This window comes from Ictidomys tridecemlineatus, chromosome 16 (genome assembly GCF_052094955.1).
Source record: "Ictidomys tridecemlineatus isolate mIctTri1 chromosome 16, mIctTri1.hap1, whole genome shotgun sequence".
In the NCBI taxonomy this organism is placed as follows: Eukaryota; Metazoa; Chordata; class Mammalia; order Rodentia; family Sciuridae; genus Ictidomys; species Ictidomys tridecemlineatus.
The window spans coordinates 4,383,172-4,398,993 of NC_135492.1; the positions used below are offsets into that span (position 1 = coordinate 4,383,172).

General features: G+C 33.7%; 1 protein-coding gene across 1 annotated transcript; it reads left to right on the forward strand.

The window, feature by feature from the left end:
• The first annotated feature begins 241 nt into the window (after window positions 1-241).
• LOC144371375 (transport and Golgi organization protein 1 homolog) lies at window positions 242-15,514 on the forward strand. Its single transcript, XM_078033715.1, has 19 exons — window positions 242-392; window positions 1,313-1,401; window positions 1,638-1,715; window positions 1,803-1,913; window positions 3,136-3,207; window positions 3,387-3,491; window positions 4,135-4,257; window positions 4,355-4,460; window positions 5,483-5,538; window positions 5,627-5,717; window positions 5,871-6,027; window positions 10,823-10,924; window positions 11,773-11,833; window positions 11,949-11,984; window positions 12,062-12,129; window positions 12,249-12,349; window positions 12,531-12,668; window positions 13,642-13,718; window positions 15,323-15,514. The coding sequence occupies exons 2-19, from the start codon at window positions 1,372-1,374 to the stop codon at window positions 15,497-15,499; spliced, it is 1,689 nt and encodes a 562-aa protein (XP_077889841.1). The 5' UTR covers window positions 242-392; window positions 1,313-1,371; the 3' UTR covers window positions 15,500-15,514.
• Window positions 15,515-15,822: the final 308 nt, after the last annotated feature.

A 15,822-nucleotide genomic window follows, 5' to 3' on the forward strand; every position in this document is an offset into this window, starting at 1 on the left:
GTGAAAGTGGCATATCTTTTGAATAGTCATTGTTTCTAGACTTTATCCTGGTTATTTAGAATTGTCAAGTAAATGATTTTGAGTACACATACACACACACACACACACACACATACACACACACATATTTACTGTGAAATAAGGTGCATATCTTAGTGTTTTTATGTCAGAGGCTATTTATGAAATATCACTACCAATTAAATTTAAAAGGCTTGTTAACCTTTACTTATTTTTAATCCTATAAATTATTATCCTGAACCAGAATGTTATTAAATTCTCACTTGGTTATGATTCTGATTGTTGTTTTAGGAATGCTGTTTCTATTGAGCAGATGTTTGATATTAAATTTAATCTTTTTTCTCTCTTCTAGGTAAAAGATAGAGTATATCAAGGTAAATTTTTAGGTCTCTTAAACTTGTAATAACCCTTTGTATTGGTGTTTGATGTGTGTTTTATGTATGTTAGAAGTAGATACAGTGACTTTTAATGTCTATTATCTTTTTTACCTCCTGAAAATTTTACTGTTCCTAGGTTGCTAGCATGGATAATAGAGTAGATGATGATGGTTCCAACTCTGAGATAGGAGATAAAGAGGAGGAACAAATTGTGGATAGGGAGATGATAAGTTTTAATTTGGGGCAGATTAACTTTGAATATTGATATAATGCAGATGTATTACATTTGAAGAGTATTTCTATGCTAATGATTTAATCATGCATTAAGTAATTGAGTAGATAATTTAAAGAATGGTAATGTGAATCAATATGTTTTCATTTCTGTTTTTCTTTGCAAAGAATTAAATGATTCCATTTTCTGAAAAGAAAGTGTTTTGAGAAGGGAGGAATATCAAGCTACAACACTTTACTGTATTTCCCATCTGTGAAATAAGCTTAAATTGAAATATCATTTTGGATGGGAGGGGTACCTGGGATTGAACTCTGGGGCACGCTACTGAGCCACATCCCCAACCTCCTATATTTAGAGACCAAGTCTCACTTAGTTGCTTAGTGTCTCGCTCTTGCTGAGGCTGGCTTTGAACTTGGGATCCTTCTAGCTCAGCCTCCTGAGCCACTGGGATTACAGGTGTGTACCATTGCACCCAGCAAAATATCATTGTTCTTATATTTTTCTTAAATTTTAATAATTTTTATACTCTTATTGCTAATAAGCATAGATTGCTTTTTAAAAGCATAATAGCTATGCTAAGAAGTATTTCCTCATAGTACCATATAACATGTCTTTGCTTTTAGTAGATTGAATAATTGAATTTCATTTAGTGATTGTAATAATCTTGTATATTTCCCCCTTTTAGTCAATGAACAGCAAATTTCCAAAAAGGTGAACAATTTCATAAAAGAAAATGAAGAACTAATGCAGAAATTGTCAAATTATGAACAGAAGGTATAATTATTTTTTTGTTTCTTTCTCCCTTGGTTCTAGCTTGAATCATTTCTACCTGTTTTAATTTAAAAATCGTATTTTAAAATTTTTTTCATTATTTCCTACAAATCATCCAAATTCTAAGCAGTCACGTATTAAGTACTGCTTTCTTCAGGAAAGGGTCACTTGTCTGGAAGTAACTTGTATAGTAGCACTATAATTTGTGTATCTTAATTCTGAATGCTTTATTTGCATAGGTGAAGGAATCAAAGAAACAGGTTCAAGAAACCATGAAACAAAAAATGATTCTTTCTGATGAAACAACTAAATACAAGGTAAAAATCCCTTCTTTGGGGGAAATTACATTCTAAACTCAAAAGTAAATGTAATGAGTGAGTAATCTTGACACCTATTTTTTCCAGGATAAAATGAAGCTTCTTGAAAAAGCTAATGAACTTCTGGATGAGACAGCTAAAAGTCTTCATGTTATGTTAGAATCTGAGAAAGAACAGAAAGCTAAGAATCAGGACTTGGTAAGAGTTTTGCTGCTAAGTGTTACTGCAATTTGGCTTTTGAAATATTTTGTAAAATTGGTTAAGTTAAACTTAGTCTAGCTGTTAACTAAAGTAAGATTAGGAGCCAAGGAAGTTGAACCCATTTCTGCCCATTTTGTGGAACTTTTAAGTACTGATACAACAAATTATTTTTATGGGCCTAGGAAATATTTTTATTCTCAACCTTGGATAATTTTCATATTGCTTTGCTCTGCCCTTGGAAACATGCAGAATAACTAAAAAACTATTGTCCAGTTGAACAGTATTTGTTTACTTTTTACTTGAAAGAGTAATGAATTAATCAATTTTCTGTACTTAAAAAAAATTTATTTCATTTTCAATTCATGTTTCATTTTCAATTTCTATAAGTTTCTATAATTACATAAAAGTTGCAAAAGATAGTAGAGAGTGTGTTCTGAAATATCCTACCCCCAAGTAAGCTTGATCACCTAGCTGAGGTAGTATTTATCAGATTTCTCCACTGTAAAAATTCTTTCCAATCCTTTTCATATTGTATTCTTTGGAAGTTACCATGCACAGCCCACAGTTAAAGTATGAAGAGTTACAAGCTCAGGATGCAGCTCATGGTAGAGCACTTGCCTAGCATACATGAGGCCCAGGATTCAATCCCAGGCATTGCAAACAAAGATTGCAGAGTTATATCTACTTCCTTAAGGAGCGGGTATATTTATAAATTTTTTGGATTTCTTCTGTATGTGAGATTAGTCTATTCTTCCTTAAATTTTATCATTTTTTACTTCAGATAAGAAAATTTTAAAAATGATCTTGGGAAATTTTTTTCTCTATCACTAGAAAAAAATTACTAATTTGAACTGGTTTACTTGAAACAGTAATTAATTAGTTAATTTTCTGTGCTTTAAAACATTTTATTTACTTATTGCATTATGATTTTCTATACTTTGACATTTTTTTTCTGGTTATCTCATAAACAGTAAGGTTGTGGATGTCATGAAATATTTATGACTTCATTTTCCCTCATCTCTTTCAGTTCTTGATTTTTTGCTTAGTCCAAAGCTGGATCCCCTGCATTTACCTGAAATGTAATGGGATGGCTTGACAAAAATTTTGTTGTGTTTATCTTTTTAGTATATATATGTGTGTGTACACACACACACATATATATATCAGTATTTCTACTGAAATCCTAATGCATATTTTGTGTTCTGTTTTTACCTGGCAGATAATGGAAAATAAGAAAACTATAGAGAAGCTTAAAGATGTCATTTCAGTGAATACTTCTGAACTTTCAGAGGTAAAGCTGCCAACTCTTGCTAACGGATATTAATACTATATCTTAGTTTTGTTGCAGACGAAAAATTTGAGGTGTGCTAAAATGTGCAAAAAATGAGAACTGTATGATTTGTGGTTTGGGAAAGTATAACTTTGTTTTTTCTTTGGAATTAATTCACTAACTGTAGTGTTTTGCATTAGCTTCACATTGTCCTTAATGAAGCTAAGCTTCGTGAAGAGAAGGTGAAGTTGGAATGCTGTCAGCTTCAGAAAGAAAATACCATGCTTAAGAAGAAGAAAGAGCAGGTAAATAAAATTTGATGTCATACATAATGTAAACTAGAGAAGTGAATATCATTATCTTGTATCTTTTTTGGATCTGTTTCTGAGGTAAGGAATATTCATGTAGGACCTTTTCTAGATATGCAAAGTTTAAACAATGCTCCCCAAATTGAGTGCATATATATGGTCTCCATCTGTTTTGGATTTTTGGATTATTGCTTTTCTTATCAAATGTCAATCAGTTATTAACTTGCATAGCCTCAAAGAAACTTTTTAAACCAGAAAATTAAGTATTTTATGATCCTCTTTTGAGTAGTTACTGATTCACCGGCCAAGGGAAGATTACATGATAAGGAATCTAAATTTAGGAGACAGTCATATGTGCCCAGCCATTCCTGCTGGAGGTAAATTATTTGAATTGGCAGCAATTTTCTGGGGAATGCAATAAACAGGGTCAACTTCCTGATAGCTCTGATGTTCTTACTGCAGCTGTGAGAGTTGAGGCCACTCTGCCCTCTTCCTTAACCAAGGTCTCAACCTCCTCGATTGAGGGAGGCCACCGAGGAGTATGGCTCTGTATTTCTTTGTCTAAGTCTTGTAGTCCTGATGTATCCAGTGCAGAAACCCCTCCCTAACCCATAGGAATTCATGTGTTTTGACTTTTCAGTTGCAGCAGGAAGTGAAAGACTGGAGTACATCACACGCTGAGCTCAGTGAACAAATGAAATCATTTGAGAAGTCACAGAAAGATTTACAAGTAACGCTTAGTCTTAAAGTTGATACTATTAATGTAAGTTTATACTCCAAATACATGTTTCATCTCATGAATTCTCCTGAAATCTTTGAATTAAAATCGAGAGTCTTCCAACCTTTTGCTTCTTTTCTAGGCTCTAACTAATTACATCACACAGTTGAATCGGTTACAATGTGAATCTGAATCTGAGGATCAAAGTCGAGATGAGTCAGATGAATTAACCAATGGAGAGTTAGCAGGTAAGATCAGTCTCAGGGAGGTTGAATCCTTTTTTGCTTTCCTGTCTTTAATTAAGTATACAGATGCTACTTTTCAGCTGGCTGAATTTCTTCTTAAGCTTCAGGGTTGTAGACACATATCACTGGATCTATAGATATGTCTGTTGCATTGGCAGAGGTGGGTTGCTGGGGTATAATGTAGCAATAGGCATGTGAAGAACACTTGACTTTTTTTATCCCATTGAAAACTAGTAAGTACACTGCAGCTACAATAGTCACATCCTATACCTCTAAGTATTGAACATTGTACAGTAAGAGAAATTTATTTCTTAACTTATGCAGATGATACTTGATTTTGATACTCATCATCTCTATGGCTCTGTGGTTTTAAGTCCACAGTCAGTCTTAAGAGTCCGGAGGTAGTTGGAACCATAAACTAAGGCTGTGAGAACAGAGGCTAGAGACTATCAGAAAGCTAGAGAGGGAGTGTAACAGTGTTTACTGATGAGGAAAATATTTCCAGATGTTTTCTCCCAAGTTGGATATTGCTTACATAGCAAGTATTTCAAACCACACCTGGTAGTAGATTCAGGGAGAAAATAGAGGATTGAATCTTTCTAAACAAGACACTTACTTGCCCAGATGAAGATAGATCTGAGAGAGAAGAAAAGCTTTTATCTTACAAGAATAACATAGATAACATTTTAGTTGTGCAAACTAGAAATTCACCTTTTAAAAAAAAAAAAACAGACACAGTACTTTTATTTATTTTTATGCTGAGGATCAAACTCAGTGCCTCACACATGCTAGGTGAGTACTCTACCACTGAGCCACAACCCCAGTCTGAAATTCACCTCTTTCTTCTTTTTTTTTAAATCTAAGCTTGCAATTCTCTTAAAAGTCATTAGTCTAATCAGTTTAATTATTTAATTGATTTCTTTTCTTCCGGTGTTTGAACACAATCATTCTTTAGTTTGGGGAAGTTAGGAGAATATAGAGTTAAAAGTAAGGAAAGGAAAAGCTAAAAGTCTTTTGTTTTTTAGGTGATCGGAACGAGAAGATCAAAGATCAAATTAAGCAGATGATGGATGTCTCTCGGGTATAGTTCTTTGTAAGAGTCCCATAGTGCCTGTGAATTCTTCCTGTGCCTCACTTTTAAGAATACCTCTCTTTTCTGCAATTTTTAGACACAAACTACAATATCAGTAGTTGAAGATGATCTAAAATTTTTACAACTTAAGCAAAGCGCCTTGATGCCCACAATATGTAATCTAGAAGGTGGGTTCTTGTTGAGAAGAAATTGCCATGTTGAAAAGACTTAAAATTTTATTGGAAAGATAAAAAATGGCTTCTTGCTTTCATGCTTCTTACTTTTCTTGGCACTACTCCCTCAAACAAGTTCTTAAGTCCTTGTACACATATAGAGATAAGCTGTTTTATCCTTTACAGACCAAATAAAGAAATTAGAAAGTGACTGCAATTCACTACAGTCTTCTAAAGCTGAACTGGAAGAGGAATGCAAAACTCTTAGGCAGAAAGTGGAGATTTTAAATGAACTCTACCAGCAAAATGAGATGGCACTACAAAAGTAAGATTTTCATTGTTTGTTATTGTTATCACTGTGTGAACTAACAGATAATTTTATCTTTTCTTAAGATTATTTACAATTTTTTCTAGTTGTAATAAGTAGAGATTTGTCTTTTTTCCTTTGTGTTTTGTTTCCTATAAGCTGCATTTTTCTTTCCATCGTCAGTCTTAAGAGTCCTGAGGTAGTTGGAACCATAAACTAAGGCTGTGAGGACATCGTAATCAATTGTCAAATTCATATGAAGGCAGGAAGTGGTAAACTGGTATTAACAGTCACTGATGTGGAAATACCTCTCAAAAGATCTAGGCCCTTTCTATGATCCCACTATTTATTTTAATTACCTTTCATTGTGATCAGTTATGTAATTCTAATGTTTTGAACTTTTATCTCTAACTCTGGACCTTTAAAAATACTGAGTGATTTGGAATGACATGTTTTAGTAGAATAAAAACTTCAAAAAGGAATAATATTTACTTATTGATGGTACAAGTTTTGGACTTGAATATCTCAGATGCTCACACTAAAAATTGAACTGTGGCAAGGACCTTAGGAGTTATGATTACAGAAGTACTTGTTTGTAGTATATATTTATATATTAATCTTCTCAGTGTGGAGCTAGTTATTTTTTGAAAGTTCATTTGAAGTTTTTAATCCACAAAAATACTTGAATTCTCTAAAAATAGGTTTTTTGTGTCAGATTTTGTTTGTTTGCACCTGATTTTACTCTTTGGCATATATATATATATATATATATATATATATATATATATATATATATATATATATATATATATATATATCTTGTTAAAGCAAAGACAGACCTTCTTATAGACCTAACTATTTTTAGGTATTTTGACATCTGTTGCCTAATTAATGCATTAAATATTGAAACCTTTCCATTAACTTTTCTAAAATTCTGTGATCTCCAAGCGACCTTTTTAGAATCTCAAATTTTTGTTCAGGCCAGTTCTAAATGCCTGGCCTGTTTCAAAGAAACATTTCTCATTTTATCACTTTTTATTTAAGAGAACACTTGTTTTCTCTGTCCCTACTAGTAATATGAATGACCTAAATGGCAATTAATTTTCTTTGTAATGCAGTTAAATTATAGCACTATTTTCCTCAACTCCTCCAAAATTCATTCAGTCATCATCTGTGGTTTGTACTCTTTTTACTCATCCCCAGGTACTATGTTAGTTCATGCCTGTGTCATCTTTTCTGTTTCTAACCTAGGTCATCTGTCTTCATTCTCCATTATTTATATTTTTATATAATTTATTTCAAATTCTTAGTAATTTTCTCTATAGCTGCTTGAGTGGACTTTCTAAAATATGTCTGTCCATGTCAATATGTGCCTGTGGTTTATGAAGAATTTGCTTTCTATTTGATGACCTGTTCTTTTTTTCTTCCTTGTATCTTTTTAATAGTTTAAATATTTTTAATTATTTTCCTCATCCCCTGTATAAGCTTGATGTAATCATAAATTATAATGGAATTATAATTATATAATTGTAATTATATAATTATAATTATAATTTTATTCATCTTCTCATAATTTAAAGGCCATGGTATATATTCTGGATTTAATAAAAACCTGACATAGATTAATAGGTTTATTATTTTTTTATGGGCTTTAAGTAGCTCCCGAATCAGATAACTGTTGTGGCATTGTATGTTAGTACTTCATATACTGTGAACTCCATAAGACATTCATTCAATTTATACACATATTTAAAGTTTCTGTAGTTCTGCATTTTACACTGTTGGTTTCATATTTGAAATTATTTTCATTCTATTTGAACATTGTCCTTTAATGATAGATTTGATTAGTGTATCAAAGTAGTACAAGGATAAACAGAATAGTATTTTATCCACTAAATATTGCTACCTTTATAATCTGTATTAGGTTGACATGAACTTCATGATTAGAGTTAAAACCAGTTTCCATTTTTAAAGGATCTCTCTTTTGGCTACTGAATTTTGACTGTTACTATTTTTAGCAATTTAAAAATATCCAATTAATTACCATCTGTTCTAAATTTTTTCTTTAAGGAGTCCATTATCATTGTTGTTTGGTCTTATCCCTCCCCTAGTTCCTGTAGTCATTTCTCTGTTTTTTTAACAGTTTTATTGGGAAGTGCCTAGGTGTAGTTTTCCCCACCCCACCCACTTTTTCCTCTTGCAGTTATGTTGTTTGGGACCATTAAATATTTCTTGAGTCTTTTTTTAAATGTTGATTTTACCTCATTCTCTCTTCTGATTATAATAATGCATATTAGAATTTGATTTCCCCTGCCTCCTACATTCTGGATTTACTTCTTCTGGATATTTTCTTCTGACCTGTCTTAAAAGCGCTAGGATTTATTTTACTTCCCAAATCTGCTGCTAAAATCATTCATTGAGTTTAGGATTTTAAAAAGTTCAGGGTTTAAAATATTATTTTAGTTGTAGATGGACATAATATTTTATTTTATTTTTTATAGAATTTTTTTAAGAGAGAGAGAAAGAGAGAATTTTAATATTTATTTTTTAGTTTTTAGCGGACACAACATCTTTGTTTGTATGTGGTCCTGAGGATTGAACCCGGGCTGCACACATGCCAGGCGAGCGCACTACCGCTTGAGCCACATCCCCAGCCCGACACAATATTTTATTTATTTTATGTGGTGTTGAGGACTGATCCCAGTGCCCCACACATGTGGGGCACGTGCTTCACCACTGAGCCACAACCCCAGTCCTATTTCAGTACTACAGCTCAAACCCAGGACCTTGAGCCATGTGCTCTACTATTGAGCTACCTCCCCAGACTCCTTGCTCTTTCTCATAAGTGACTAGTGTCTTACTGCTTTCCAAGCTATCTTTAGTCTCATCATTCTGCCTCTGCCTCCTGAGTGTCTTCGATTGTAGGTAGGTCACCACACTCAACTATTTCTTGGTTTTATAGTTTCTAATCCTTTGACAAAATTCATAATCTTTTTTTTTTCCTCTTTTGTGGTGCTGGGGTTTGAACTCAGAGCCTTGTGCATGCAAGGCAGCACTCTAACAACTAAACTTTATTCCCAAACCTGAAATTCATAATCTTGACTTTACTTTTTTGAGTATATAAAGCACAGTGATTTTAAAACATGTGCGGATAACCCCATTAGGTGGTTTCCTTTTCTGTGGGATTTTTTTCTCACAGAATTTTGTCTTATGGAGTGCCTGATCAGTTTTGATTGGCTAACATTGTTGTGATAATTATAGATGAAATTTGAGGACTAAGATGAAGTTATCTTTTTATACAAAAGTGTTGAGGTTACTTGAGTAAGATTGTCTGTCACTTTAAACTTAGTCAGCAATTAAGATAATTCAAAAATGACTTGTCTTTTCAATGTTTCAGTATTGTTCCTTTTAGATTTTTTGCTTGTTCATCACTTAAGTGTGCAGTACTTTCTAATCTAAACTCAAAGGCTAGGGCTTTTATTAAGGGTCCCTTTATTTGTAGCCCCAAACACTTGTTTTTTCCTCTAAGCCCAGGAATTTGATGAAGGCTTAGTTCAGACTCATTATATCTTTGTGTTATCTTCAATATGTGGGTAAACCTAGGAGAAAAGTACCTTAAAGTGCCAGCCTTAATTGTAATTCTGAGATTCCTTTTTCTAATGGATCTTGGCCACATACATATATCTTCACTGCCTTTTTAGGTTGGATCCTTTCAAACACAATTTTATATTCTTATAAAGATGTTTTGATTGTTCTTAGTGCTCTCAGACTAACTCTTTGATAATTGGAAACAAAATTCTCTCTGTCCTTCAAGATTCAGTTTTCTCCATATTCCTTCTTAAGCCAGTGGGGAAAATTATTATATTTTTTTAGGTGTCATTTATACTTGAAACAGTGAGCTCTTTTATTCTTTAGCATCTTACAAGGTAACTAGTATATTATAGCCACTCATAAAATACTTGCTGAAGAATTAAATGAGAAGCTATATAAGAATATATAATCCCCTTTTTCTATTTGGTATCAATAATCCTTTTTTACTATAGTTCTTCTGATTTATGGAAAATTAAGTTTCAATTTAATTATCTTTTGAATTGGAACTATGGCTAAAGTAATACAAGGATAGCAGAAAATAGTATTTTTTAAATCATTAAATGTGGCTACCTTTGTCTCAGTCGATGAACATCTTGAGTTTCATGATCAGAGTTAAAACTTGTCAGTAGATAATACTCTGATCGTGGGTCAGTTTGGCTTCTTTTCAGACATTATCAAAACTCAGATTTGTCTTTTTGCTTAATTGCAATTCTTTTGAAATAGATATCTAAAGTGTGAAAAATGTTCTGTCATTAATTGCATAGCTAAAAAGACATATTCTAGAAGATTTTTTCTTTGACTGACTATATCTTTATTATGGTACCAGTCTTGGATTGAGAAAAGAGTTCCTCCATGACAAAGATATACTTAGTGTCCTACCCATGGCAGAAACGAGAAAAGAATTATCCCCTGCTTTATCCTAATATGTTTAATTATGTTAGGTTGATCAGTCCTGATCTTCCACATTGAAGTAAAGTGAGTTTTTATTATCTTACACACAGGATACTTGCCCTTGGGGCACATGTTGTTTTCACATTTATTTTATTTACTGGTAAGTAGAGAATTAAGAGGAGAAGTTAGAAAATGTAAGTGATTTGCCAGAGTTTGATTTACAAAATTGCAGGTTTGAATTTCTATTTTATGTGCCTAAGCATTTTATAGAATTGTGGGAAGTGATATTTACAAAGAGAAACTTTTGATTTGATAACTGGCTTTATTTTAGGAAACTAAGCCACGAAGAATATGAGAGACTAGAAAAAGAGCAGCGGCTGTCAGCTGCAGATGAAACGGTGCTTTCCGCTGTACAGGAAGTTAAAAATTACAAGTGAGTTCAGTTTCTAAAGGAGGGTGTCAATGTCTAATGATCTAGTGTTAGCTTTCTTTTTTAATCTTTTTTTACATTATGTAGATAGAAGAAAATAGCATGGAAGTATAAATAACGAGAGGATATGAATACATTCAATTCACACAGGAGAAAAAATAAATTTCAACTTTACAAATGAAAAATGTTAATAAAAAATTTACTTACACCCAATGGGAAAGACCATAGGGAACTTGGTCAATGCAAACAGTTCTGGGGGTTTTGATTGTTGTAGTAATTCTTTAAGAAATCAGTTTGCTGTGTGATGTATCAAGACCCACAAAAGTGTGGCATTTGATAGACCTTGGAAATCTTCTATGGATATAATTTGAAAAAAATAAAAAATGTTTTAAGGAGGAAGATATTTCTAGCAGAATTACTTGAGAACACACTGATGAACAGTTACAGAAATTATAATTTATCATTCAGAATCTTTAGCAATTAAATGATAAAGAAGTTATTAGTATTAGGTTTTTATTTTATTTATTTATTTATTTTTGGTGCTTTACTACTAAGCTACATCCTTAGACCTTTTTTTTCCCTTGAGACAGGGTCTCAGTTGCATAGGTTCCCACTTAATTGCTGAGACTGACCTCGAACTTGTGATCCTCCTGCCTCAGCTTCCCAATCATTGGGATTACTGGCATGTGGCATTGCACCTGGTCTGTAGTATTAGTTTTGATCACACTGGATTCATATAACTATAGAAATGTTTTTCTTATGTATGATAAAGTCTTTAAAAGTATAGCTGATGGAATAAAGGGAAAATGGTCAGAATGTTTCAAATGTTATTCAATTGTTGTAATTCTTAGGCGGAGAATTGAAGAACTGGAAGAAGAACTACAGAAAACCGAGCGCTCATTTAAAAACCAGGTAGTAATTAATACTGTCCTGTGGTTGCAGAATTCTTTGTATCTAATACAGACAATTATAGGCTATTATAATGAGTCCCTAAAAACATATTTTTTTAATGTGTTGTCTTTTTCAGATTGCTGTGCAGGAGAAGAAAGCTCATGATAATTGGGTAAGATTTTTTTCCCCCTTTTCTTTATTTTGTGCATAGCCTACCGCAACTGAATTTGAATATTTTCTCTTTAATAGCTCAAAGCTCGTTCTGCAGAAAGAGCTATAGCTGAAGAGAAAAGGGAAGCTGCTAATTTGAGACAGAAGTATGTGATTTTGGTATCTTACTATATGTTTTATAGTGTTTTAAGGTTATGCTAGATATTATCTATGAAGGAATAGATTGCTGTTTCATAATTCAGCCCATTCTTTCTCAATATTCAAGACTATTGGAAATGACCCAAAAGATGGCAATGCAGCAAGATGAACCCATGATTGTAAAACCTATGCCGGGAAGACCAAATTTACAAAATCCTCCTCTGAGAGGTAGGGGACACTTTGTAAAAGGAGCTATTTTATTTCTTGGTGCAGAATGTATGTAAATTACTTTTTATTTCTGTGTCTAATGGTTATGAAATAATCTGAATGATTTGCTAAAGCAGGAGGTGAGGGTTGGTGTCAGGGAGAAGGCTACCTTAAAGTAGTAACACGGCATTGTTGTCTTTAGGTCCACTGAACCATAATGGCTCTTTTGGTCCATCCCCCGTGAGTGGTGGAGAATGTTCCCCTCCACTGACAGCAGAGCCAGCTGGAAGACCTCCTTCTGCTACTCTTAATCGAAAAGATATGCCCAGAAACGGATTTGGTGAGCATTCACATGTTGCTTTATAGTAAACTGCTTCAAGGTTTTGTTTTTTTTTTTCCCCTTTTGAATATTCTAATAAAAACATAGAATTTGGGCCTGTACAATACATAGAAGATAATTTCTTACTTTATCTTAGTGAATGTTTTCTGTAAAATCTGTTCTAGAATAGAAAACATTTTTTTTTTCCTGGAGGTCCCTGTATTGTTTTTTTCTTTTAAATTTTACACTGTGAAGTGTAAACCTTTATCTTTAAATTAAATCTCTATGGTGTTCCTTTCCAAAATATTATAAAAGTAGCCTTAAACTTTATGTAGCATACATATTTCCAACATGAAATACTGAGTCTTATTTCCAATTCTAAATAGGACTGTAGTCTTGGTAAGATTGGAAGTCAGGTTATACAGAATAAAGAAAAAACAGCCTACACATACTTCAAGTCTATAGCTTAAAGTTTAGGACCAGTACTTATTAATCTGCTGTTCTATCAACCCAAGGCAGTTCTTTATTTTACTTAAGTCTCTTCATAAATTGTGATTTACGTATTGGGCTACCCATTTTTTTTTAAAAAAATATTTTTAATTGTAGATGGACATGATATCTTTATTTATTTTTTAAATGTGTGCTGAGAATCAAACCCAGTGCCTCACACATGCTAGGCAAACACTCTACAACTGAGCTATGACCCCAACCCCTGGGCAACCCATTTTTAATGTTGCTTTCCAGTTATTGTTGAACCCTGATCTGTCCACCAGTGGTTTATTTCTTCTGAAAAATACATACAAGGGCTCTGATCTTTCTTTCCCAAGGGTCAATGGATGGACCTTTACCTCGTACTGGTCTTCTGAGGCATCTGGGAAACCCGTTGCCTCTGGTAAAGGACCAAGTAATTTCAAAGAATCTGTAATTGTGGATGGAGGATTTTTATTCTTTTCATGTTAGAATAAGTCTGAATCCATTCTTTGATCTCTAACAGACCCAGGATGTGGTCCAGCTCACATGAACAGCAGCTCCAGAAGTTCTTCTCCAGCTAAGGTGACGAATGAGGGCAAGGTAAGTTCTGTAGTTACTGTGAATCATGTGGTCATGCAGGAACATGTAGCTTTCCTACAGTACTTTCTCTTTGCTTTATCCTTCTTTGTGTTCTATTTGTACTATCCCATTTGTTTTTTAAAAAGCAAACTGTTCCCCAAGAACCTGAGACCCCCTCAGTCTCCACCATTACTTCTTTGACTGAGCATCCAGTTGGAGTAAGTACTTAGAGGTTGAGAACTGAATTGGGTTTTATTCTGTGCATTTCTGGGAAGGATATTCAGAGCATGACACTGATCTTGTTTGCTTTAAACTGCATGCAATATTGAGCTTACTTTTCTCCTTAACTTGGGAATGTTGCTTAAGTGTGTACAACTATAATGAACTACAGAATGTAAAAAGTTATCACTCTAACTTTATATGGTGTTTTGTGTTGAATCTTCTAAGGCAAAGTAAATTCATTATAAATTATATAATTCATCATTTTTATTTTTGTTTGGAAGAATGTTATTTAAGAATTCCTCCATTTGTGCAAACCCTATTTTGAGTGATTTGAATTAGATTGGTATCAGATTTTCTGAAAGTGAAATACTGTTTCAGTGAAACAATGATAATCTGAAATGACCTCTTGAGCCATTCCCAAGCAATGGTCTCATTTGTTCACATAAGTGTATTCTCTTGTAACTGTGTTGCTATTATATCTGGTAGGTCTTCTGCAGCTCTATAATAAAATAAATTTTTAATTGTTTAGTTTCAAACCCACTACTCATAGGAAATGATAAATCAATATCTCAAATGGTGTACAGTAAATGAAAGTAAATATTAAAGCCTTTTCTTCCTAATTTGTGTATATAGCACTGTGATGGAAAATACTTCTCAAGTTCCAGTGTATATATATTCTAGGAATATACATCTCTGGAGAAATCTAAGGGCAGCTTAGATAAGACCCCAAACCCCTTTGTAGTAGAAGATTTAAAAGAGAGCAAAGACCCATTGTTAGAGAGGAGTAGAGGTGGGAAAAGCATGGCTTGGAGGCAAACCTGGGATTGAGTTTCTTTAATATGCAGTGTGGCCTTCAACAAATTATGATATTCCATTTGCTTTTGTTCCCTCTTATTTAAAACAAGACAGTCTACTTAAAGATCTCAGAGGTTGAATAATATATGAAAGACTTACCGAAGATACTCTGAATAGTAGCTATTATTACATGGGTAGAGAATGGATTTTTCATTTTATTCTGTTCATTCTTAATATGGAAGTAATGAGCTATTGTGATGAAAGGGAAGTGATGGGGAGGGGGGAGTCCCTTTGAAATAGATTGTAGTGAATACAGCATGACATACTGGTCAGAAATCACCTCTGTTAACAACCTCTGCCAGTCCTCTTGCCTTTCCCTTTCCTGTGCAGATATAATCAGTAACAAACTGGTCCCTCTTGTGGCATCCTTCCAACTTCTGTAAGCTGTCAGTGGGAATACACAGGAGGGGTGGGTAGAGTTTTGTTGCACTGATGGTGTTCTCTGGACAGGTGCCTGTTTTGGGTTTTAGCTTTTATCGGTGTTGGTACTTTGTCTTAATACATAGGAATTTTAAAACTTTTAACTTCTTTCAAATCTCAAATTGCAGGTGCATATGGCTATGAAAGGGCCCCCTCCTTTCTCAGGGGTACCCTTCATGGGCCCCCCCATGGGACCCCCAATGGGATGGCCTCCACCACCTCCCATTCGGTATGGACTGCCACTTCAGCTCGGTGGGCCTTTTGGGCCTCGGCAAATTCCTCCACCATTTGGTATGATGATATGAATAGTAGTGATTGACTTATAAATCACATTCATCTTCCACTTCTATTGCTTGCTAAAACAGTTGGTTGCTATCTCAGGTCTTAACAATAAAAGGATAAAGCTGAGTACATTTTAACTTTTCCTCCAGTTTTCTGGGACATATGGGACACTACATAATCTTATACTGAGATAGGCAATAGCTATCTCTCATAGACAAGGATAAGGGGCTATATACAGAAAAGCCAGAAATATTACTTCTGCAGATGTTTGTTGAAAATCTGTTGATATGCACTGCAATAGATGGAAAGGTGGATGAGACGCATGCCATAACTTAAAATTTTCTCG

Coding starts and splice junctions, on each gene's coding strand:
- LOC144371375 (XM_078033715.1), top strand. CDS start 1,372: ATGCAGAAATTGTCAAATTATGAACAGAAG. Junction 1,402..1,637: donor TGTCAAATTATGAACAGAAG/GTATAATTATTT, acceptor TTATTTGCATAG/GTGAAGGAATCAAAGAAACA. Junction 3,492..4,134: donor TTAAGAAGAAGAAAGAGCAG/GTAAATAAAATT, acceptor TTGACTTTTCAG/TTGCAGCAGGAAGTGAAAGA.